General features: G+C 48.4%; 1 protein-coding gene and 1 long non-coding RNA gene across 7 annotated transcripts in view; one reads left to right on the forward strand and one right to left on the reverse strand.

Moving 5' to 3' along the window:
* Nucleotides 1–12,141, reverse strand: part of Vipr1 (vasoactive intestinal peptide receptor 1) — a 47,658-nt gene extending 35,517 nt beyond the window's left edge. The window contains exons 1-2 of one of the 6 annotated variants that reach the window (XM_040290134.2): nt 11,242–12,136; nt 540–645 (exon numbers count right to left, since the gene is read on the reverse strand). In XM_040290134.2, coding sequence (XP_040146068.1) covers nt 540–645; nt 11,242–11,319 — 184 coding nt within the window. In that variant the 5' untranslated portion in view covers nt 11,320–12,136. Of the gene's footprint in view, nt 1–539; nt 646–11,241 lie in introns of those variants that run through there. The other 5 variants (XM_040290135.2, XM_040290136.2, XM_021735047.3 and 2 more) reach the window with 5 other exon arrangements.
* LOC120891475 (uncharacterized) lies at nt 5,000–23,660 on the forward strand. Its single transcript, XR_013434325.1, has 3 exons — nt 5,000–10,947; nt 12,341–19,851; nt 21,044–23,660. It is a non-coding gene; the product is annotated as an uncharacterized LOC120891475 (long non-coding RNA).
* Nucleotides 23,661–24,712: the final 1,052 nt, after the last annotated feature.

Below are 24,712 nucleotides of genomic sequence, written 5' to 3' on the forward strand. Positions count from 1 at the left end.
ACAATGGTCTAATCCTAGAGTATGGTGTACTAGTTCCAGGCCTCCGCATCCTCGCTCTAACCAAGTCAGTGGCTAGCGACTTGATTGAGTAGTGCTCCCATTGGGCAGCTACTCCAGCCTCTCTGTGGGCTGGGCTGAGTGTCCTGGAACTTGCCTGCCTTCTTGTCCATAAGCCTCTATCACCTAGAACCCTGGACCTCCCATCCTGGATGGGCCAGCAGCCATAGGTATCATACCCACTCATTTTGAACCCCCCAAAGTAAAGTTGGATCCACACCATTTTCAGAGCCTCAGATTAGTAGGTTCTTTGTTGATAGCTGGGAGCTCCCCAGACCTGGGGTAGGGTGAGGAGAACAGGAAGACCTGTTCGCCCTTCTTTCTCCCAACTTACCACCTAGTAGCTCTGTGGTGCAATCCCTGTCCCCTGTGATCTCCATCTAACCAATGTGGAGTGTATGTGACTTGGACTTCAGCTCACAACAGGAGGAGACATGCGGCTCCATGGGGTCTGCAGCTCCTCTCTTCCCATGGGGCCTCACCTGCTGTCTCATTCTCCAGCTGGGCCTCCTCCAGGCACTCCTTGTGCTGCACCTCGATCATCTGCAGATAATCACATTCCTGCTGCAATCTGGCTGCCCGGCCGCCCTGCAGGGAAACAGACAGGGGGGTGCTTGTCAGCCTTGTCCACAGCCTGCCTCTCATCCATGATCTCCAGGAGCATGGGACCAGGTAGGACCCAGTCAGGTCTTCCCTGTGGTGATCCAAATACCATACTGAACCCCCATCCCAACCCTAGACTACATATCCATCCTAGGCCCAGACTGGACCCTGACCCTGACCTAGATCTGACCCCACATTATTGTCCATTATTCCCAAAGTTGGTCTACTTTGAGGGCACTGTCATGGCTTCTAGGTGGCTCCCCAGTAATGCTGCTTTGACTGTAAGTGGGTAGCATGACTCTGGCAAGGGATAAGAGAGCCTCTCCTTAGATCCCCAAGGTGGTCCACTGGAGTCTGCCATTCTTCAGCTTGGCCATTCTCACCTTAGTCTCCCTAGATGGCTGGGGCTCAGCTGGGCTACCCTGTTCTGAGGAGCTGGATTCCATCTTCCAATTTGTGTGGCCAGGCCTTGGAGGAATCCAGGAACAGAGGCATTTTCCAGCTTCTGATCCCACTCCAGGAGCCTGTCAGTCCCATGCTCACCAGATTGGGAAGGGGTCTGGCCCCCCTTGATAGACCTTACCTTCCTCCTCCTTAGCTTCTGGATGATTCACGCTATATCAGATCTAATGAAGGTCAGGGAGGTTTAAGGAAGTAAGAGAGGCCACTCTAGAATATCTTGAGTTCCCACTAGGCCTCCTCTGTCTCTGGAAACTGGAGGGAAGGGTGGAAAATCCTACACTTCTCTCCTACTTTCCACAGTGCCCTGGCCAGGGATCAAGGTGCAGGTAGGACAGATCAGTGTGGCAAGACATTGGCACTTGGGCAGACATGTGAGTAGGGGTGATGGCTGTATAGGAGCAACCAGAAAGAAAAAAGAAAAAACAAAACAGTTTTTCGAAGCTCTTGGGTGGGAAAAGGTGGGTAAAATCTACCATGGAGCAATGACTGTGCTGGTGGTAGCTCCTGTCTGTCTCTTTGACTTTAGAGGAGTAGCAGCCATTCCTGGCAAACCAACAAATTTCTTTTTTATGCCCAGGAAGGATAACATCGCATTAGCACATAGGAGAGGATCCAGCAAGACTTCTGCAGAATCAGAGATTCTTAGTGTCTCTAACAAGTTATTCTTCCCATCCTGGGGACAGGGTCCCTACCTCCCTGGGCCTCAGTTTCTCTTTAGGCAAAATGGACCTCAACCACCTCCCCTGCTGATTTGAAGGTTTCTTGAAGTGAGTCTGTGGGAAGAGCATAGGTGGGGGCTTCCTTTCATTTCCTTCCTTTAAGGGGGTCCCTATCTGGCCTGCAGGCACCAAAGTACACAGCAAGTTGACCACTGATCTAAGTAAGTCAACCCTGTGAAGAATGTGCATCCCAGGTGACAGTGGCTCTCCATTGTCATCAAGGGAGAAGGGTCTCAGCTGAGGCTGGACAATCCAATGCCTATCAGGCTGCAAAGCTGAGTCTCTTTCACACCAATAACTCTCTCATTCTTTGTTGAAGGCTTTATGGAGCTTTGTTGTTTGACAGCTCTCCTACAGTCCAACTTTCCCATATGTAGTTGGCACCATGGCTGACCTAGTTCAAGTCCAAAGAAAGGTCTCCTTGTCCAAGACACCTTTCAGACTCTCCCAGCATCCATAACCCATCTGCCCATGTGCCGCTGGCCTGAAGCTAAACAGTGAACATGGGTCTCATCTTGGATCATTTACTTTGCCAGTCAGTTGGGGTAAACACCTGAGCTGGTAAGTCATTTAAAACTTGGCATATTAAAACACATCTGTCATGGAACAGGATACAGTTATTTGCAAAACAGTTAAAAGACAGGAGACTTAAAGGAAACTGTACCGAGGAATTCTCATTGGGTGGGGGGGGGTCACGAGCTTCCCCTCTTTTCCACGAGGGTTATTCAGGCTGAAATGCTCACAATGCCGTGTCTTAAACATTGTGCCTGGCTCGTACTCAAGTTTGGGAAGAAGGATGGTCAAGAGGATCCCAGAGATGGTCTCTGAAAGAGAAATCCAGGGACTGGCCACCCTAAGCAAGATCATTGGTTTACCTTGCTTGTCTAGGAGCACGCTTCTCCTGCAGGTACCTTGCCAGCCCTGTTGTCTGTCAGCAACAGTGTTCTTTATGCTTTCCGGGCCCCTTTCAACCTCTCCTGATTGTCCTGCCCATCCTCACCTCCCATCACATTGTGACATGAAAGCTGGATGGAGGAAGTGGAGGGGACATCTGTTGTTTCTGCCTTCCACCACCCTTTACTATTCTCTGGTGCCACATCCTCATCTCTATCTGGGAAGCTGTTTCCTTCCCTACCCCTAGTTCATGGGGTTACGATGAACCCTTTTCCAGAGGATGGACATAGGCCCGAGACTTAAGTCAATCAGTGCATTCCCAGCCACATTGCCTGGCACGTGCCCAAGTCAGGCTGCTCAGAGCCAGAAGGCTCACTCCTGGGACTTTGGATTAAGCTACTAGGCAAGTGGATTTACTTTTCCCCACTGGATTGGAAACCTAAAGGAGGCAGGGGCTGGAACTTCCATTACCATCTTGTTGACAAAGGGAACACAGTAATGAAAACCATACAACTGAAGGCAGAATAAAGAGATGGAGAAAAACCAGGTTTTCTTAACATCATCTAAGCCCTTGATTGAAGCTGTGCCTGAAACCAGAACTGTTTCCCACAACATGAGCCAATGCCTTTATTTATGGCTTAAGCCAGTTGAGTTTTCTGTCCCTGGAACTCAAAATGTTTAATGTTATGGTCTGAGGACAGGAAAATGGATGCCCTTACTTTCTAGGTCCTCTTAAGCCAGGGCTATGATCTTTCAGTTGACCAAGAGATACATTCTTCCTGCCCAGTCACTGTGGGGACCTAGGATTCCTAGCAGCTTATGCCTGGAACTCTCTGAGAGTGAAAGAGAGTTAGGCCAACTTTGCTAATCAACTCTGCTTCCCCAGAAGCACAGCCACAGAGCCCTTCCTGAGAAGTAGTTTAGAGAAGCACTTTGGAAGAGAGGTGGGCGTAGGAGTGCCCAGGGTAACCCAGGAGCTTGGGATGTCTCTGAATCAAGTCGGGGTGACCTAGAAGATGAATTCTTCCTTTGACGGAATATAATTGAGTGATAGACCTCATCTGGAAAAGATTAGAGGAAATGGAGAACCAAAGAGGGACCTGAGGTCATCCAGAAAATGTGCATTCCCAGATGGGACCAAGTCTCTGACTATCGGTCTGGACAGTATCAATTCTTTTTCATGGCCCTGCCTTTGGCCTTCTGGTCAACCATTGCCCTTTAAGGGCCAGGGCCAGGACAGTTCCCTGTAGTCCTTATCACTGAGGAATTCAGGCAGACTTTGGACTTCCTCTCCCACTTATTTCCTTTTTCTAAACATCCTCATTATCCCTCCAGACTCCAGGTACACACACAGAGTTGGAAAATTCCCTGGCCCAATGTAACCAAGTCTTTTCCAGGGCTGTACATAGCTGCAGTGTGGACATCATACAGAATGGGTAGTAAAGCTTGGTCCTGGAGGAAGTAGAAGTTAGAAGTAGAGTATGAGCATCCCAGAAAGCAAGAGCAGTGTATGCATCAGCATGGAGGCATGACAATACCTAACATATTCAAGGTTGCAAGAGGCCTGGTGTGGCTGCAGCAAGCAATTCTGAAGGCATCCGGAGATGAATGGAGAGATGCAGGCAGGGGTGGAATTGGAAAGGACCTTGAATAACAGTTCAAAAGTGACAGGCTACAGAGGACCCTCAAAGATTTGAAGCAGGAGAATGAGAATGGGGGGATACACATTTTGCAAAGATCCCTTTGGTTGCAGCTGGAGGGGTACAAGGGAACGTGAGTCCTTGTGAGGAGTAGCTATTCTCTGAGGGGGATATAAAACACAACAGGAGAATTAAGAGTCAGGAGAAAGCATTTTCTGCCTGCAGATTGGCAGCACTGGGAGCCAACCATGGATGATTTGGGCTTCTGAGGTTTGTCAAAGGTGGGGGCTCTTTTTCCTGCCTGGGACCATCAGTGGAGGGAGGGGAGTGGGGAGGAGAGGACAAAATGCTCAGGAGTGCTCATTTATCATCTTTTCTGTGGCTGCAGTCCTGTGAGGAAACCATCATGACCCCGACATCTATTTAAACCTTCTCAACTTGAAATCTAGAGGACACAGACATTGAGGGAAACTGAGAACCCAGAGAGGAAAAAGCAGTGTGATCAAAGGCACTTGGGATTTTGTGTATAGCATTTTGTGTCTGAGACAGAGAACTTGCAGTCAGGGAGGCGGGGTGGGTGGGTGGGGGGTAAGGAGAGGAAGAGAAAAGGGCAGGAAGGGAGGGGGCTGGGAGTGGGAAAGCAAAGTAGATCATGGAACCTGGAAGTCACAGAAGAGAGGAGAAACATGCTCTCAGCTTTGCAGAGGGCACTAAAAAAGTTGACAATAAGATCTTTATCTTATTGTGAAATGGCATGTGGAAGCCAGCTGGGATGACAGAAAAACGTGTTATCCTGGGCGGAATGGTTTGACCTGGGAACTAGTCACACCATTATGTATATATATGACAATTCACTGAGCCGTCACTTCGGATTTATACATTTTACTAATTAAAATCTCAGGGCAGCATGGAGCATGCCATAACCCCTCTGGAAGAAATAGCACCTCTTACTGAAGCAAAGTCCAGTTAAAAACCACAGCTTCTGGAACCAGACTTCTGCCAGCCTTGTCTACAAAATGGGGCAAAAGTACCACCAATTTCTAGGATTGTGTCCAAGGTCATTATTGGAGGATATCAGCCCGGCAATAAGGGACTGCCTATAAGGATTAACAGTTATTGTCACATCCAGTCCCCAAGCCAGGTTGGCCCTGACCCCATCTTAGTGCTTTGCATAAGCGCAAGCAGCCTGATTGGCTCACCCACTGATAAGTGGCAGCTGTAACCACCAGAGTAGAAGTGTCCAGTCTGTCTGTTCTCCTTCCCCCATATCCCTACCTTGCTGATTCTGGATTTTCTTCCCTCTGCCAGTAGCCCAAAGCCAAATTTTGCAAACCATACTTCTTCTTGGGGAAGGCTGGGATCTAGAATGGTAGAAGAGTAGAATGAGAATACGTGTGCGTGTGTGTGTGTGTGTGTGTGTGTGTGTGTGTGTGTGTGTTGGGGTTGAAGAGAGGAAGAAGGGGAAATATAAGGATACAGGTTTGGGCTTGGGAAAACAAAACAAAACAAAAGTTTCCAGAGCTCAGAAAGGAACCAGGACGAGGGCTCTCATAATTAGCAGAATCTAAGCAAAAACATGCATCCAGTTCCCATCTGAGAGTGCTACTTAGAAGATTTCCTTTGGGACATGAAGTTTTTCAGGCTAAATATTCACTTTAGATCCTCTGCCCCTTGAAAGTCAACATAGGCACCCTCTGGGAAGTGGGGTTGACAGGATCTAGTTTACAAACCAGTTGTCTGTGAGCCATGCTGGTGTTGGGGCCATCTGCAGAGGGCTAGGCCCCTAGAACAAGGAGCCACCAGGCTGCATGTCCTCAGTACCAGGCAGTCTCCTCTGTATATTGTGACTCAATATACAGGAAGAACTTGTTTTGGAATTAGATAGGAGGAGGCACTTCCTGAGAGATATGGATCTTCATTTCTTGAGCTACACAAGAGCGGGGATGCATGTAAGACTGATCCAACTGGGTGGAGCCCCGTTAGATGCTCATTGCCAATGCACCCTGTTCTCTTTCCATGCACCTGCTACCTTGTTATCCAATTCCATCAGATACAGATATAAAAGCTCCTGGGATAGGACAGTTCCCTGATGTCACCACTTACTTTGTGGTGCTTCATTAAATGTGGTCGGGGATATTTGAATATTAGATATGAAGGACACTAGCATTCGAATTTTGTTATGTGTGATAATGTAGTTCTATAAGAAAATGTCCTTCGATTTTAGATGTGTATTTCAAAATAATATGGGGTTCAAGGTCAGGATGTCTACAATTGACTAAATATACTTAGGAAGAAAAGCAAATGATGCAAATATTGTTATATGCTAATAAATGTCAAACCTAGCAAGTATTTGCATGCTCATTATACCATTCTTTCTACTTGTTCATACCTTGGAAAATTTCCACAGTAAAAATGGAAAAAAAAAAAAAGCAGCTGGGCGTGGTGGCGTGTGCCTATAATCCCAGAGGCTCAGGAGGCTGAGGCAGGAAGATCTTGAGTTCAAAGCCAGCCTCAGCAACAGAGAGGGGCTTAGCAACTCAGTGAGACCCTGTCTCTACAAAATAGGCTGGGGATATGGCTCAGTGGTCAAGCACCTCTGAGTTTGACCCCCAGTAACCCCCACACACAAAAATCTAGTCTTTGGGGATGGTACCAGAAGATCTCAGAAATGACAATCTCCCAAATTAACAAGTGAATTACAACTCCATACAGAGAATGCATGGAATGTAGCCTTTGAATCACCTCTTTACAAGTCCCCTGTTCCCCCCTGGGCAGAATCACAACCTCTGGGACAGGAGTCCCCTGTGCTTCCCTTTGCTAGCAAAGAAATAAAACTTCTTCTTCTTCTTCTTCTTTTTTTTTTTTTTAAAAAGGCAGCTGGACATGGTAGCACACACCTGTAATCCCAGCTACTTAGGAGGCTGAGGCAGGAGGATCAAGGCCAGCCTGAGTAAGTTAGTGAGAATCCTGTATCAAAATAAAAAATAAAAAGACTGGTGGTGTAGCTTACTGATAAAGCCCAGAATTTGGAAGTCCTTGGTTCAATCCCTAATACTAAAACAACAATAAAAACCAAAACTCATACATGTAGTAGGGAGATTAATTTTTTTTCTCCTTCAGAAAAATTTCTAAAGTACTTCTTAAGTACTTAAGGTACAAGAGGGGGTGTAGACATAGTGCAATTTTGCTGGGCACAATGAATGAATACCTTGTACTGGGAATTCAAACAGGAGGGTAGATTCTGGGAGACTGAGAAAAGAGTAGGGTTTCCTTTAGTCTCTAGGCTTTGTTCATTCTTATCCATGGCCAGAGGGGCCACCGTAGGGGCTCAACAATGGCAGGAGGGTGGCAGGCTAGAGGTCCTATGTTGATGTTATGACCCAGTTTGGATTGCCACTGAGGCTGCCCCACAGTATGCATTACCCACCACCCAGCCCTCTCTGAGAGGACCCATCATCTACCTGGAGCTGGAGCTTCACCCCCAGATTGGCCACCTCATGAGGCCACATCCCCCATTCCCAGAGCTCCTGGCTACCTTGGATAAGGGTCCCTAGGTCTCCCTAGCTGGGGATCAGCACCATCCCTGAGATCCCTGTCACAGATAACACAGCACTTTTGCCACCTTTACCTCCTTTGAAGCTCATAAAGGTCCTAATGGATGCCCAGCCGTGTTTCACAGAGGGTCTGGGGCTCAGGGAAGATGCCCCAGTCAGGAGGGGGAGCTGGCTCTATCCCAGCCCTGTCTTCCCATTTTTCCTGCACATTGAACCAATGGTTCTTGCCTTCTCTTTTGAGATGAGGAAACAGAGGACCACCTGCAGAGATTAAAAATGTTTCCCAGGTCAACTGGCCCTTGCTATGGATGGTTTATGGACTAGGTTTTTAGTCCCTAATAGGGGCTCCCCATGGAATCCCCAGAAACTTCAGGGAAGGCTGAATCACAGGGCACCAGGATGGGAGGATGAAAACTTCCAAGAATAGCTTCTTCTTCTAGCATAGCCCCCTGGAATCTCTGAGCAGGCCTAATCAAGGTGTCACTTCCCTCCAGGGGGCAGGGACCTGATTCAGCTGCAGTCATGTCCCCCACCCCCACCCCCACCCCCACTCTTGTACTAGAGATTGAACCCAGGGGTGCTTAATCACTGAGCCACATCCCCAGCCCCCTATTTTTGTATATTATTTAGAGACAGGGTGTAGCCATGTTTCCTAAAGCCCACAGGGTGGCCTGCTGGGGGCCAAGAGGCCAGGGCAGCTGTGGATAGCCCTGTAGGGTTTGGAAGCAGGTGGCCAGGGCAGAATGCCTAGGACAAAATGATGTCCCCAGAGCAGGTGGCCAGTCCCCTGCCTCAGCAGATAGAGGAGCCATGCTTTCCCTAAACCCCTGGCTATCCCACACTGAAGGGAGCTAGGGGAGTCCTCTTCCTTCTGGGATCAGGCAAGAGAGGATGTTTTCTGGTCTGGGGTGGAAGGTTGATTCATTTAGTTAAACTCTTCAGGACATTGTCCTGCTTCCTCCAGAGAGCCTTCCCTGACTACCCTCTCAGTGTCTCTGCCCCCAGTTCTGAGAGGCAAAACCCCAGGACCCTTCCTCCTGGGTTCCCCACCCAGGAGGGTGAGAACCTTCCAGGTTCTGAGAACCTTCCCAGGGTAGGATCTGGGCCCCTGCCCCAGTCTTGTGCTGGCATTGCCCTGGGCAGCTCTGCTTCTGAGGGAGGAGCCCGGCGTCTGCTGTCCAGGGGGCAGGAGCAGTGGAAGGCTTGACGGGTGGCCTTGGGGCAGACTTCCTCCTCTGAGACACTAGAGGTTTTCTTTCCTTTTTTTGCTTCCCTGTTCAGAGATTTCCCTTCCCCAGGCTGAGGTCAGGGCGCCATAAACAGGAGTGATAAGGCTTTGGGATTTCAAACTGAACTTTGCAGCTGCCATTTTATGACTCTGATAACTTCTCCCCATCCCCCCCCTTCCCTAGTCCGACTGGAGCAGAATTACCTAGTGTCCATTCCATGAGGGAGCAAGTATGGAGGGAGAAGCAGAGAGAGAAATGGGAACCTCTTACTCCAGCCCACCCTCAACCACTTTTGGCTTCTCCTTGCCCTGTGGACCCAGTCCTGGTCTGGGCTGTGAGGAACAGGGGAGAGTGAGACACCCTGTCCCTAATCCTGGGGGATGGGCAGAACAGCCTGGGCTGGGAGGTGAGTAAGCCTGAAGGGTAGCTGGGGGAGGCTGAGTAGGCCAGAGAAATCGGAGAAGGTCCTCTGAGGAGTGCTAGGCTTGGGCACCAAATAAGTAGTGGAAAGAGAAAAGAATGAGAATTGGAGGAGCCTGGTTTGGGTTGTCTCAGGATGCAGAGGGCAGATGTGGTCTGGTGTGAGAGGCAGGCTTCTCTGAAAACATTGTGTCTCAGGGCACAGAAACTTCCAAGGATGAAGGAATGTGTTGCCAATGGTAGCCCAAGATCCCTGGCTCATCCAAAAAGATTTTGAAGTGGCTGGAATGAGAACCAGAGGGTGTGAGAACCAGATGTGAGAACCAGAGGGTTGTTGGAGTAGCCTGTTGGGGTAGCCTCTGTGAGCTTGGTGAAGCTTGGAAAGCTTAGAAGGTGGGTCTCATGTCTATCAGTGTGAGGGGCAGGGGCTTAAGGCCAGCTAATGAGCTTCCCGTCCCCAAGGTATGCAACACACCAACTAGGTAGAAAATCAGATTCCTGCCATGGGAGAGGGTGGTTAGAGATCATGGGACAGAAGGGATTCCATAATCAAAATCACCCACCCTCCCACAGCCAAACTGGAGCTGGTTCCAGAACTGGAGTTCTCTTGCATTGTAGGTCCTGCTCCAGCAGCAACTCTAGGTTCCTCAAGGGATCGGGTAGATGTAGGGAAAAACAAAAACAAAAACAAAAAAACAAAACCAAAACATCCTCTGTCCAGTTCTGATTGGTGGGGAAAAGGTGTGGCTCTGACGTCTCTTGAGCTTCACTTTGCCCATTTTACAAATGGGCTTGGGTAGACTCAGTGAGTCTTGAGGATTTTGTTGTTCTTGGGGAGATGATCCAGCATCTGCCCTGTGGCCTTGAAGAGCCATCCACAGCCACGCGTGAGCACACCCGCAAGTGGGGCACAGGGGTATACATGGGTCAGGGGCATACATAAGCTTGTCTGGAGGAAGCAGAAGTAGGAGGAAGAGAGGGAAACCACAGCTTGTTGGCCATTGGCTCCCTGATCAGCTCTCCCCATGCATATGACTGGTCCCTCCTGTTAAAAACCACCCCTACACCCTCACTGCTCACCACCATCCTCCTTGGACTCCAGTATTTTCCTGCTCTCGTCGTCTGCCTGTCACCCACCTGATCCTAAGAGTCCCTTCCCAGGACCTGGGCTCCAACGCTGGGATCTGCTGCTGAGACCTCATCCCAAACGTAGCCACAACGTCCCTGGGACACCTCTACTCCGGCACCACACAGAGAACAACCCTCACGGTCTCCCACCCGCAGTCTATCAGATCTTCCATCTCAACCCACCACAGCACCGACTCTGCCACTCTCTCTCTTTACTCCGCGCACACCATGCACTCAGAAGGCAAGTTCCGGGCCCTCTCTTCTTCCCAGTCTGTCTATCAATCCCGGGATCACCTCACTGTGCGGGTTCTGGGCTGCGCTGGGAAGGACTGGGCACAAACTAGACCCCACCTCTCGGGTCTAGATCCGGTTGGGGGTTGAGGGAGGAGGCGAGAACCTGGAGCTTTGTGCGCCTTATTCCTCACCGGGTGCCCCTCATCGGCCTTACCCAGACGCGCGCACAGATGGCCCGGCTCCCGCCGCCCCCACTGCACCCCCAAGTGCGGGGAATCTGGGCAGCTGGGCAGACACTTACCGCGGGGCCGAGGGCGCAGGCGAGGGCTCCTGCCAACACGCAGAGCCAGCGGGCGGGCGGCGGGCTCGGCGGGCGCATGTTCCGCCCTGAACCCGCGGCGGGCGGCCGGTCGCGGGTAAGAGGTTGGCGGACGGCGTAGCTCGGAAGATGGCCCGCAGCCTGACAGAGTGGCGCTGGCACAGTGGCCCCAGCTCTAAGAGGCGCTGCTCTGGGGCTGGGGGCGGGCCGCGGGGGCTCGTCTGACGGGCGGCGGGTCTAGCCAATGGATCAGTGGAGGCGGGGCCGGCGCGCAGGTATGGGGCGGGGCTGGGGCGCCCCCGAAAGTGGGGAGTCCCCGGAGCTTCCTCTTCCAATCCCACGCGTCACTTTTTCGTCGTGAGGCATTCATAAGCTTTCGCCCCTCCGGGCTCATCTCCGGGGATTCTCAAGACCCCAGCACGCCCCATTCTTCCTTGCTTGGCTCACGACTTCCCCGAGCTCCGGGATGCGGTGTCCCACCTCCGTCCACCCCCTCAGTTCTACTCCAGAGCGCTTCACGTCTGCCTTTGGAGCCACCTTCTCCAGGAGGCCTCCCCGCCAGCCTCCCTATTTCCCACTTTTGCGCATCTTTGGTCTCTGGAACGTGAAACGGATTACAAGACAGGAAGTGCCACTTATTTTCCCAGGCCGAGGGCTGGGGCCCGCATTGGGTTCAGGGCTGGCAGCGACCGGGGGTAGGTGGGACTCGTTGTTTGGTACATTTTCAACTGACCGATGTTCTCTGTCGCGCCCGAGAGGCTGGGCGAGGGCAAGCGAGCGGCAAAAGATGCCCGATGATCTTCGGTGACGTTCCTGTTTTGGGGTCAACTGGCGGGACGTGCTCTGCACTGGCAGAAGGCCCTGGCCTTTTATACCCCGAGGGGCCCTGCTCCAGGGAGATGGGAGCGTCCGCACCCTCGTGCGTCTCGGCTCGGGCACCTCCCAAGGGAGGCTGGGCCGAAGTTCCAGCGCCCTCGCGCGGGGAGGGAAGGTCTGTTCCCAGCTCTCGGGCCCGGGAACTGCGGTTGACCTAAAAGGAACCAAGAAACCTTGTCCTCATCCCGCCTTCTTTATTTTACAGCTGGAGAGACTGAGGTCCAGAGAGGGTCCAGTACTCGGCTGCCTGCCTCTGGCGCTGCGCTTCCAGGCCCGTGGGTCGCTGGGTGATTTCGAGTTGGCCTCTCTCCACAGCCGGTGCTTCGAGCTCTGTTTATTCGCCTCTAGAATGGGGCGCCCTCTGAGCGCGTCTTCTTATGAAACAAACTCAGATGGCTGCCTTGCCTCTTTCCGAGGGCTCGATCTAGCACCATAGAGACTAGAGGTGTGGTGACAGCGGCCAGGATGGGCGGAGGGGAGTGGATCAACATGAATAGAAGGAGTGGCTGTGTCCGGTGGAGAGACGGAGAGGGCTGCGCGTCTACACTCAGGAAGCAGAGCTTGCAGCGGCTTGCACGAAATCTGATTCCAGGCGACTGCTGACCAGCAGGTGCCCTGGAGTTTCTGAGGACCTGCTGGGGTTTCCCTCCTTACAGCGCAGGAAGCTCCAGTTCCTGACTGCTGTTGGGGTGGGCTTGAGGAGAGCCGGTAAAGGATGAGCACTCTGGCCCCTCCTGGGTTCCTCTTACTTGTGGTGTACCCTGGCTGTCTACTTTCCCTCCTTTCTCTCTTCCAGCATTCCGTCACCCCTCACCTCCTCCTCTCCCCTCTTTTGTCGACCTTCTTTCAATGGTCCTCTATGAACCACTGGCTATGCCCTGGATCCTGTGCTATGCACTGGTGGCATAGAGGTGGATACGTCTGAGGCCCTCCCTTAACAGAGGAGGACCTGGGTAGTTATTGCTCTCCCTACAGTTTCCACCTCCTTTTCATTAATCAGGGAGCTTCCCAACATGTGGGGACTGGAAGTGCCTCTGCTCTGGTCTTTCTGGGGTTTGGACCCAACCACTCAGTGAGGGGAGTGTTTGAATGATGGCTGGCCAGTTCCTCAACTGTCAGTACTCCTGGGGGGCAACACTGTTTGCTCAGGACTTAGCTTCTGCTTATGATCCTGTGTACCACCTTTCATGCTTCAGTACCCAGCAGGGCAGTTGAATCATGTCTTTATTCTGAGGAATCACCTCCGCTGGTGCGGCACCCAGGAGCCCTTAATGTGAACAGCGAATCTGTGCATCTTGGCTCTCATAACCACCACCACCCCTTTCACACACACATTGCCTAGCCAGCTGCAGGATGCTGGTATCTCACTGGTGCTGTGATATCCTCCTGGCCTGTTGAAGTTCTCCTGTTCTCTCTGAGATCAGTGTTCTCAGGTACTTGAGAGAGTACTGAGAGGGATGAGGACTGGGGAATAGGAGGGATCCCACTTTGCCATGTGACTGTTACCAGGTGGCTGTTGGACAGGGTAAGAAGGGAGAGAGAGAGAATCTTAAGGTCATCAGTGAGAACGGGATAGCCTGTCTACACGAATCCCCTCTTCAATTGAGGGCTGGATGGCTGGGCTGGAGCAGAGAGGGAGACTAATAGTGCCTCCTTGTGTCCTTGTAGTTCTCCTCCCAGGAAAGGGAAGGTGACTCAGGGAGAATAGTTTTGCAGTAGATTCTTTGCAATGAAAATCATTTCTTTGTTCTTTCAGAATTGTTCCTCTGGGGGATCCACCCTTCCTTACCTGTCTGAGGTCCCAAAACATATTCAGAAGTGAAAAGAGCAGAGAAGAGAAAATAGCAGAAATAAACAAAAACCTAAAAAAATTCAACCAAGGCTAAACTTGACCATGCTTCAACTAATTGCTCCAAAATGTCTTGTCCTGTGTTCTCAGACACTGGGGAAACCAAACATGGACTCACTCTTGGGGAATTCTGATGAGGAAGCCATTTTTTGCTTACTCAGGTGACCCGAGGAGGCTTCTGAGAGGGGAGGAAGTGGAGGTGGGAGAGACAGGCTACAGGGAGTGGAAGTAGTTACGTGGGATGTCTGTTCCCTACCTCCCTACACTGTGCCAAGTCTGAGCTCCTCTAGTGGCCTTACAGTACAGACAGGGGAGGAGGGCCACAGACACCTCCTGCACCCAGTCCCCGTGTCCTTCTGCATTTTCTGAGTGTTTTGTTCAGAGTTCTCCCCACCTGGATTCCTGGCATTTCCCCCCAGACTTTGGTTCAAGCTCCCGCCTCCCTCCTGCTTTTCAGAATCACAGGGGTTCAGAGGATGCAGGAAGTGGGGGAAAAGAGATGGAGACAGAATCACTTGCCATCCCCCGTGACAACAGGCACAGCACAAGGGAATCTGCAGTTACTCATTGGGAGCCTGCCTGGCTTCCTGCCTGCCTCATCCCTGCAGTGTGTGCCACCCTCGCCTCCTCCAGTCCTTCAGCCCCTCTCAGAATCATGCACACACTGTCTTAAAGATCCTGCATAGGAACTCAAAGGTGGCAAGTTCTTCAGTAGAGTGAGAAGGGTGGGGACCTAGAGTGGCCTTGACCTGCATAATGAAGGTCAGAGGAAATGACCTGACCAGGGGGAGTCACCACTCCAGGATTCTCCATCCACATTACTGTTAGGATACAGGCAAGCTTTGCCTTCTCTGGATTTCTGGACCAACACCTTAAAGCCTATATTCATGGAATGGGTCTGGCAGCTCCAGGGTTATGGGGTGCTTACTACCTCCCCAGGCTGTTCCTTCTTTTGGGGGCCATTTCTTTCTGTGTGTAGGTGTATTTTAACTCCAACTTGTGATTTAGTGGAGGGTAGGAGATCCCTTTGGTAATAGCATGGATTTTGTTCATTCATTCACCTCTCACATATCACCTATCCTGGTCTGGCCTTGTGATGGGGCTAGGGATTTGAGAATCACTTAGGCACATCCCCGTCAGGAGATTCTAGCATTGCTTGGGCAGGGGTTAGGGAGGAACTCTTGCTATTGTAAAAGTGCATTTAGGAAGAAAACAAAGTTCATGAAGTACAGGTGATAAAGAAAGAATTGTTCAGACTGCCAGATACAGAAATAAAGCCCAGGGACCAGTTCTGGAAAGGCCAATCATTGATCCTGAAGAATGGGGCTTAGAGATGTGTGGGGGAAAGGGAGTGTCAACTATAGGTGCCTCAGTTTAGCTTGTCCTGGGAGCTTGTCCTGGAAGTTTATTGGATGGCAGGGGGACCCTATGAAAGATAGAGAAGAAAGAAGAATTGGGCAGAGAGATCCTTGGACTGTTGTACAGATCTGAAAGTAAATTTCTGCCAACCCAGTTGTGAGTCCCTGAACAAAGATTGCACATAGAAGCCTTAGTCACTCTACTGTACTTGGTCAATGGTTGGGGTTGTCAAGAAGAACATAGTCATGGTTTAAATGCTGTGGTAGGCCCTGAAGGTAATAGAGCTAAGGCTGTCACATGGCATGCCCTATGGCTAAATGGCACAGGAAATCCTACAGTGGGGAAACTGAGGCTTGGGAAATGAAACAGGGAGGGGAGATTCTGTCCTGCTCTAGGGGATAGAGAAAGAGGAGAACTTGGTCTGCCCTTGGGAGCTCTTAGTCTAGGCACAGAGAAGAATGACCTGAGAATTCCTTTCCTCACAATCCTGGGCTCAGTTTGGTTCAGGGGTCAGCAGTCTATCACCAGGCAGCTTGGCATGAGGGTCATGGTGCCGTGAGTCTGGGAGACTGAAGAGGGAGGGACTGCTCCCTCCCATTTACTCTCCAAAGACATCCACAGACTCTGGCCAAATGCTTACTGCAGCAGGTACGAGTATGTGTATGCATGTGTGTGTGTGCATGCATGAGTGCACGTGTATGCCTGTCCATATGTGTCCGTGTCTGTATGTGTCCTTGTGTATGGGCATGGGTCTGTATGGATTCATCTGTTACCAGGTGGGAGTCAAAGTAGGGCTTGGCTGGTTCCCAGGAGAGTAGAGCTGGGGAAAGCTAGGGTCAGAGAGGGATGAATCTCAGAGATGGTGCCCAGGACCACAGACATCTCCAGACTGTTTCTCAGAGCTCATTTCTGGGCCAGTAGATTCCACGGGGAATGGCATGTTCAACCGTAGGGAAAGCTCAGAATGACTCCACAGGGAAGCTCAAAGTTCTCATATTCACTTCCCTACTCCAAGGCCTGTCTTCCTGAATTGGTATGTCATTGACCTTGGGCAGAGATTTGGAAGAGAGACATAATGTGAGTATGACAAAATAGACATTGACTTTAAATAAACATAATGCCACCAGAGATTCGTGTGAGTTAAAAATTCGTAGATATACATGTGAAAAAAATGGCAATCTCCATGTAACTCCCAAATAACCAAAAGAAAAAAAAATGAAACTTAAGAAAGTACCAACAATCCAATAAAAGGTTGTGTGTATGGGAGGATAACCAAGAATACATGATATATAGAAGCATAAAAGCAGACATCAAGAATAACTGTAAACATTAATTATCATAGTCAAAGTAAATGAGAATTTTAAAAATTTGTTTTAATTAGTTACACATGACAGTATAATGATCTTGAGTAAATGAGAATTTAAGGTGGAAAACAAAGCAAAACAAAACAAAACAAAAAAACCCACAAAGAGGACAATTCATATTATTAGAACATTCAGTCTACCAAGAAGGTAACCCCTAACATCTATGCATTGAATGAAATAGCCTCAAGGCATATAAAACAGGTATTTTAAAAGGGAAGAACTGTCAAGTCTACAATGCTTCTCTCAGGAATTCTATTCAGCCATTAAAATAAATGGACAAGAGCCACACATCTCTCAATAGAGGTGTGCATAACTAAAATAAGCTGTTGAACAACCAAAGCAGGTTGCAGAATGATATGTATGTTACAATGTTACTTAGGTAGATTTAAAATTCTGAGAACAATACTAAATAACTTTTATGGACACATCATAATATAGTGAAGGTATAAATAGTGTTCAGGCATGGTAAACACCCAAGCCACATTAGTGGTTACCTTTGCATAAAGAGGGAAGGGAAAGGAATAAAGTATATTTATTTTTAATTGCTGTGTAACAAATTACCACACATTTAGCAGCTTGAAACAATATTCATTTATCATCTCACATTTTCTGTAGTCAGATGTCCACATGTGGGTTAGCTGGGTCCTCTACCAAGGTTTTGACCAGAGCTATAGTTTTGTATGGAACTCAGGGTCCTCTTTCAAGTTCATTCAGGTTGTTGGCAGAATTCAGTTCCTTGGAGCAGTAGGACTCTTTTTTTTTTTTTTTTTTTTTAAGCTCTTAGAGGCAGACTTCAGGTCCCAGCCCCATGACCCTCTCCATAGGTGTTTGTGTTTACCAGGCCAGTAAGACAGCACCCATTGTATCTTTGAACCTCTCTGATTTCTGTTTCCAGACTTTAGATCTCTTCAAGAAAGGCTCACCTGATCAAGTCAGCACCCCCTATACTCAAGGGGAGGGGATTATACAGCTCCCCCCAACTACAGGAATCTTGGACACTATCTTAGAATTCTATTAACCATAGGAAAGGATACACAGTGGGTCTCCAATAACACTGACTTATTTAAAAAAATATATCTACAGCAAATATGGCATTATATTTCTAATGGGACTAGGTGGTAGATACAGTGGATCTGATTTTCTTATTCTTTTGTATGTTTGGAAATATTTCACACATCAACACAAGAAGTTTAATCCCCCCACCTGCCACTAAGTAACTTTTGTATTAAAGGAATAAAAACTGGGGGCTGTAGCTCAGTGGTAGAGTGCTTGCCTAGCATGGATGAAACACTTGGTTCGATTCTCAGCACCACATAAAAATAAATGTGTTCATTTACAACTAAAAATATTTTTTTAAAAGAAAGGAATACAAATGAAATTATAAATTAATCTATAATTCCTCTAAATACCAATGAATATTAAAAACCAAGTGGTCTGGATATTATATAATTAGAGAAAAGTTTTAGCTTTAATTTCATACATTAAAAAAAACACTTAAAAAGTTTACAACTAAAAATAGTAAAAAAGAGCCAGGCAGGGTTGTGAGTTCAAAGCCAACCTTGGCAATTTATCAAGGCCTTAGGTAACTTAGAGACACCTTGTCTCAAAAAATATAAATAAATAAACAAATAAATAAATAAAGAAAAGAAAAGGATGCGGTTTGGTGATTAAGTGCCCCTGGGTTCAATCTCTGGTAAAAAAACAAACAAAAAAACAAACAAAAAACCCAACCAACCAACCAACCAGCCAAAAACAACACCACAAACTATAAAGAAACAATAAATTAAGTCCAAGGAAAGAAAAAGAAATTACTAAAGATAAAGTACTGAAATAAAAATAAAATATTCAATGAATGACTGAAATAAAATTTTTCCTGGACAGAAGACCTTTGAAGAGACAAAGGGTTAGCAAATATGATCAAGAATAAAAGTGGAAACATAAGAAAAAGGGACATAGTTCCAGGAATCGAGTATTTTAAAACTACAAAAAGATACTCTTTTTATTCCAATATATTATTTGGACACCTAGGTGAAATGGGTGATTTTCTAAAGAAATAGAAATTATTAAAATTATCCCTAAAACTAAACTCAAGATAGTTTTGTAGGAAAAGTCTATTAACCTTGAATGGGTGGATAATTCCTATCAAACTGCTCCAGAATAGTAAAGAAGAGGTCGTGTTTACCAGCATGTTCCATGAGTTGCCATGATAATCATGATAAAACAAAGGATAGCCCAAGAAGAGAAAACTGTGACTCCATTTTACAATTTAAAGCATACTAATAAATTCATGAATTTAACACATAATTTAATTAACATCTACTTCACAGTAAAAATGAAACAACAAGGTCAACAAAACTCACTTCCTGAGCTGAGGCAAGGGAGACAAACCATGGGGACAGCATGTATGAAACACTTGCTGAGGGAGCGTGTTGCTGGCCACTGTCTATTGAGGTGAGGGCACCCTGGCAAGGAGGGGTATAAGGCAAATTTTACCTGCAAGTGGTAAAACCCTGCAGAAGAGGACCCTGACTGATAGCATGAAGGTTGCTCTTGATAAGCCAGATGTTCTCAAAAAGGGAGGGCCTCAGAGTCTGGGCTTCTTCCATCACAGAGAGGGTAGAACCCAGCCCAGCCCTGGGAAATAGCAGTCAGAGTCTTTGCTCTGGTCCTTGCAGGGTAGAGGTGGGAGCTGCCACTTGACTTCCTTTTTACCCATCAGCAGGACCTAGGATTTTACCTGGGGCTTTTTCGGCACTCACAGTGTGATCTTGTTTTCCAGAGTGAAGGATGGGTTCTAGGACCGGGACCAAGCCAATGGCTGGAAGACTGGGAGAAAAAGCAAGAGACCTGGACTAAGTTGGGAGAGCCTGATTCAGGTTCTGCCTTTGTCCTACACCTTCAGAACCATGGTGTCCTGCAAAGAGGCCTTGGAGTTCCTGGGGCCTGACTGTGGCCACAGGCAAATAATGAAATGCTCCTTCTTGTCTCATTTATTACTCTGATTGCTGTCAGAGTCCCAGCCCCATGCTTTTCCCTCTCACATCTTTGGGAACATGCGTCTGCTCACTTCATGGACACAAAGCCATTTTAGGATCGCAAGGTTGTCTCTAGGATAATCCCTGATGGCCACCCACAGGTGGCAAGGTGAGCTAGTGTGCTGCCACTGGACAGGATCTGTGGTCTACAATATGGGGCCCCTGTGAGTCAGAAGCCCCCAGTCTCTCTCCCAGTCTTTTCTTCATTTGGGTAGGAATCTCAGACTGGAGTTCAAGAAATATGTTCATCATTATTTTTTTAGAATTTTAATTAGTTTTGACTATAAAGACATTACGTCAGATGGTAGGAAATAGAAACTCAGCCTTTTTGTCTCCTTGAGTGGTTTGTGCTGGGAAGGCATTAGGAAACCCCTACTTTCCATCCTCCCCTGGATTGTTGGGCTGTGTTGGTTGGTGCCAAGATCCACAGTAGCTCAGCCTGGGTGGTCCTGGCAAGTCCAGGGGCTGAGGCTTTGGAGGCCTGGGAATCTTGGTGGAGCCTCATTCAAGGTTCAGCCTCCTGTATACCCTCCAGTTTCTTCCTGAGGTGGGGAGCAGGTGCAGGAGGCAGTCTGGAGGAATCAAGAAGTCCTCTCTCCTTCCCAATTCCCAGGCTTGGCACTTGAAAACAAATGCCTGGACAGGAAATGTCTTGAGCCCACTTCTGCTTTCCTCCCAGCCTCAACCCCCCTCTGTGGTAAGAGATGATTTGCCCAAGAGAGGAATTATTTCTAGGGAGAAGAATGGCAAGGACCATCCCATATTCTCAGTGCAAATCTGGGCCTTACCAGCTACCCCCACATACCCACCCTCACCTTTCCCCCAGAACCACTTTAGGCTAAGGTGATACCTGCTCTGAGGACGGAGAGGCACTCCAGCAGCACCCTGTTTCCTTTTTTTGAGGGGAAACATGGAGGTGGTAGCCCTCAGCAAAGAGAGCAGCAGGAGCCTGCGGGGAGTGGTGGTAGTGCCTGGGTGTATCAAACTGGAGCTGCCTGGCAACCTAGCTGCCGAGAAAACCCAGATGAGTGTGACCACCTGTACAAGAATGGGAACTAAGCCAGGGTGACACTTGCTGAAGATGAATAGAGCTTTGAGGAAGAGAGATGAGGAAGGAGAGGTGGGGGAAGAAGGGTGGGGAGGAGGCATGGGATAGAGGGGTAGGGGGAGGGAAGGAAATTTGGGAAGGAAGAAAGGAATGGGCAGGGGAGGAGGAGGGAGCCAGAGGAAGCGGAGGGAGGGAGCATCTTGTCTTGCAAACCTATCCCAGTCCCCCTCCCATTCTTTGCTTTCTGTCTCAGGTCATCTTTATCTGAGGCCACCTGCACACTCCAGTAGCTTGCTGAGGACCTCTGGCTTCTCCATGGCACCCACACTCCAAGCTCAACATTTGGATTGACTATTATTATTTTTTAATTCATTAAAAAAAACTCAAAATGTATGAAGTGAATACAACACTATAATGAACTCCTGTCCACCCACCTCTCGGTGTGTTTCTTCTTGTCCCCTCCCCAACCACGATCATTTTGAATCAAATTACAGATCTGTCATTTTTTTCTGTATTTCAGTATGGACCTCTAAAGGTTAAGGATGCTTAAAAAAAGTAACCACAGTGTCATTACACACAAGATCCTTTTCACACCCATTAAGAGCATTTCACACCTTAAGAACATTAAATGATGTCATAATTTAATTTTCCTTCCTTGACTTATGATGTTTTTAGTTTTTTTTAACCAGTTTGTTGGAGTAAGATCCACACAGTAGAATTTCATATAGAGACTACCCTTTATCTCTCTGCTTATGCCTCTCTTTTCCTTCCATTTTCTCTTTTGAAGAAAATGGGGTCATTGGCCCCCTACATTAGCATTCTACAATGGGATTCTGCAGGCTGCATCCCTGCAGTGTTATTTAAGCCATTTCTCTTGGAGCTTAGTTTAAAACATCAGTGAGATCTTGGTGCTCTATAGTGCACAAAGACCCCCAGTGATCCCTCTGTCACTCCCCTTTCTCTCTCTTGTCTTCTGCTCCCCCTCCAGTCACACTGATCTCCTGCTGTCCCATGAACTTATTCCTAGACCAACTCTTGCTTTTGGGTCTGCATGGTCTTCCTTCTCTGCTTGGAGTGCTCTCTCCCATAGGTATCCCGTGGCTCCCTACCTCTTTTCGGAAGCCCTGGCTTCACCTTAATACTGTAAACTGCAAACTGCTCCTTCCCCTGGACTCCTAAACTCTCTCACCTTACTTTTTATTTTATTTTTTAAGCTCTGATCCTCTTCTAAGGCACCATGCCACTTGATTATCTGTGAGTTCACTTTATTACATTCATTATTTATTTCTCTTCCCCACTAGAATATAAGCTCTACAAGGGTAGGGATTCAGGACCACCTTTTATTCCCAGGATGTCTCAGGTTCCTGGAGTGGTACCTGACACACAGTAAGTCCTCTGTATGTTACTGAATGAATGAATCTTCCTAAAACCCAGGACCGACCCTGCCCTCTCACTTAGCTCTGAGGATAACTCCTCCAGGCCCTTCTTTCCTTGGCCTTGGGGGGCTTCTCCCCACCTGGAGCCTGCAGTCCTCTGTGCACCCCAGCCTGGGCTTTACCTTTCAGGCCTCTGAACCTTTGCCTGGCCAGTTCCTTCTCCCAGGAATGCCTTCCTTCCCACAGGTCCCAGGGGACCTTTGTCATGCCTGGGGCTGGAATCCATGTCCACCACCTCTCTGGGAGGACTTTGGGGTCCTTTGCTAGAGATGATAGGCCCTGAGTCAGGGAAGGTTGGAGAAGTAGGAGAAATGACTAGGGTAGGAGACTTTTCTGCTTAAATCTATTTCTGACTCTAGGCCTGGCTGAGCCTTTCCTGTGACCCTAGGCTCATCCAACCTCTGATCCTGGGCCTCCACCCAGAGTTACTCATAACCCTAAGCTGATTCCTGAGCACAGCCTGACCTCTAACCCTGATCACAGATCTCAATCTAGACTAGCCCCTGATCCTGATCATAGGCCTGAGCCCAGCGTGACCTGTGACCCCAGGATGTCCTTGACTCTGATCACAGACCTCAGTCCAGCTGACTTCTGACCCCATGGTGATCCCCTAACCTTGACTCCAGCCCAGTTCGCACTGTCTGATAGGGGAGGACACAGAGTGGGGCTGGGTCATAGCAGGCAGCCATGGAGCCTGGGTCCACAGCACCCAGAGGGGAGCCAGGGCTTCAAGGCTGGGAGTCTGCGGAGCGACTGGGAAGCAGTTCTCACATCTGCCCTTTCTCTACTCATCACTCTTCTTTGGCTCCTGACCCAGTGGGCACTGCCTACCTGGGAAGGGACTTCTAGGCCAGGTGCCAGGGAAGGGAGGAACTGGCCAGACCAGCCCACGCCTCTGTTTGCACAGGTCTGGGTAAAAATAGCCTCAGCTACTTATGTCTCTCTCACTTCCTCCCTGTCCTGGGTCCTGTCCTGCCCAAGTCACTTGCCAGTTTTTTTCTGCCCCTACGCTTTTTTCCTGGGATGAGACAGGACCTAGAAGGATAGGGCAGGGTCCCCTCACAGCCCTCAGAAGATCCACCTCTACTGTCAGTACTTTGATCTCAGATGTCAAGCCTTTAAAATTGTGAGAAAATACATTTCCATTGTTTAATTCACCTAATCTGTGGTTCTGTGTCATGCCATCCTAGCAAATCTACCTGTCTCTTATTGTCCCCTTTTCATAAGGCACATTATCCTGTTTTAACTTAGTTACCTCTATGAAGACCCTATCTCCAAATGGCATCACATTCTGAGATACAGGTTGGGGGCAGGGTTAGAATTCACCAGGTGAATTGGAGGGATCACAATTTAACCCATAACAGTTACCTAAGATAACAAAGTACCCCAAAACTTAATGGTTTAAATAAACCATATTTTTTTTTTTGCCTCTTATAGTTTCTGTGGGTTGTGATTTTTGGAAGCAATTCAGCTGTACAGTTTTGGTTTGAGACCCTCTCTTGAGTTTGCGATCAGATGACCAAGTTAGCAGTCTTCTGAAGGACAGACTGGATTGAGGATCCATTTTCAAGGTGATGTGCTCACATGTATTAATCAGATTTTCTGTTTCTGTAAACAAAATACCTAACAAGAGCAACTTAAAGGAGAACAGATTTATTTTGGCTCATGGTTTAAGAGAGTTCAGTCCGTAGTGGGCTGATTACATTGCTATGAACCTGAGATGAGGCAGAACATCATGGAAAAAGAGTGTGGCAGAAGAAGGCTGCTCAGCTCATGGCTTCCAGGAAGTGTGTGTGTGTGTGTGTGTGTGTGTGTGTGTGTGTGTGTGTGTAGAGAGAGAGAGAGAGAGACAGAGAGACAGAGAGACAGAGAGACAGAGAATGAGAATGGATCTATCTCCTATAGTTTCCCACTTCTCAATAATCCATTCAAATGATTAATCTACTGAAGAGGCCAGAACTCTCATGATCCAATAAACTTTCAAAAGCCTTACTTGTGAACATTGCTGCTGCACTGGGGACAAAGCCAACACATGAAACTTTGTGGACACTTCATATTCAAACCATATCCCACGGCTATTGGCAGGAGGCCACCTAGAGCTCTCCACAGGGATGCTTGAGTGTCCTTCTACCATGGCTGCTGTCTTCCTCTAGAGCAAGGGACCCAAAGGATTAAGATAGCTAGAGTGCCTTTTCTGACTAGCCTTCTGCTATGTCCTATTGGTCAGAGAAACCATTCCCAGGAATGGGAATACCAGGAGGTAAAGATATTTGTCCCCATGGCCACGGTTGGCTCACTCCTACTTCTGCTTTCCAGTTAGTAGGAAGCAGTAGAGGGGAAGAAGAGGGGGTACCCCTTCCTGTTAATTGGGTTATCTGGAAGTTTCACAGTCACTTCTTTTCATATCCCACCTGCCAAAACTTAGTCTCATGACCACATACACAGCTGACAAATGTAGCCTTTATGCCCAGCTTAGAAATTCCAAT

Source organism: Ictidomys tridecemlineatus, chromosome 2 (assembly GCF_052094955.1).
Source record: "Ictidomys tridecemlineatus isolate mIctTri1 chromosome 2, mIctTri1.hap1, whole genome shotgun sequence".
NCBI lineage: Eukaryota > Metazoa > Chordata > Mammalia > Rodentia > Sciuridae > Ictidomys > Ictidomys tridecemlineatus.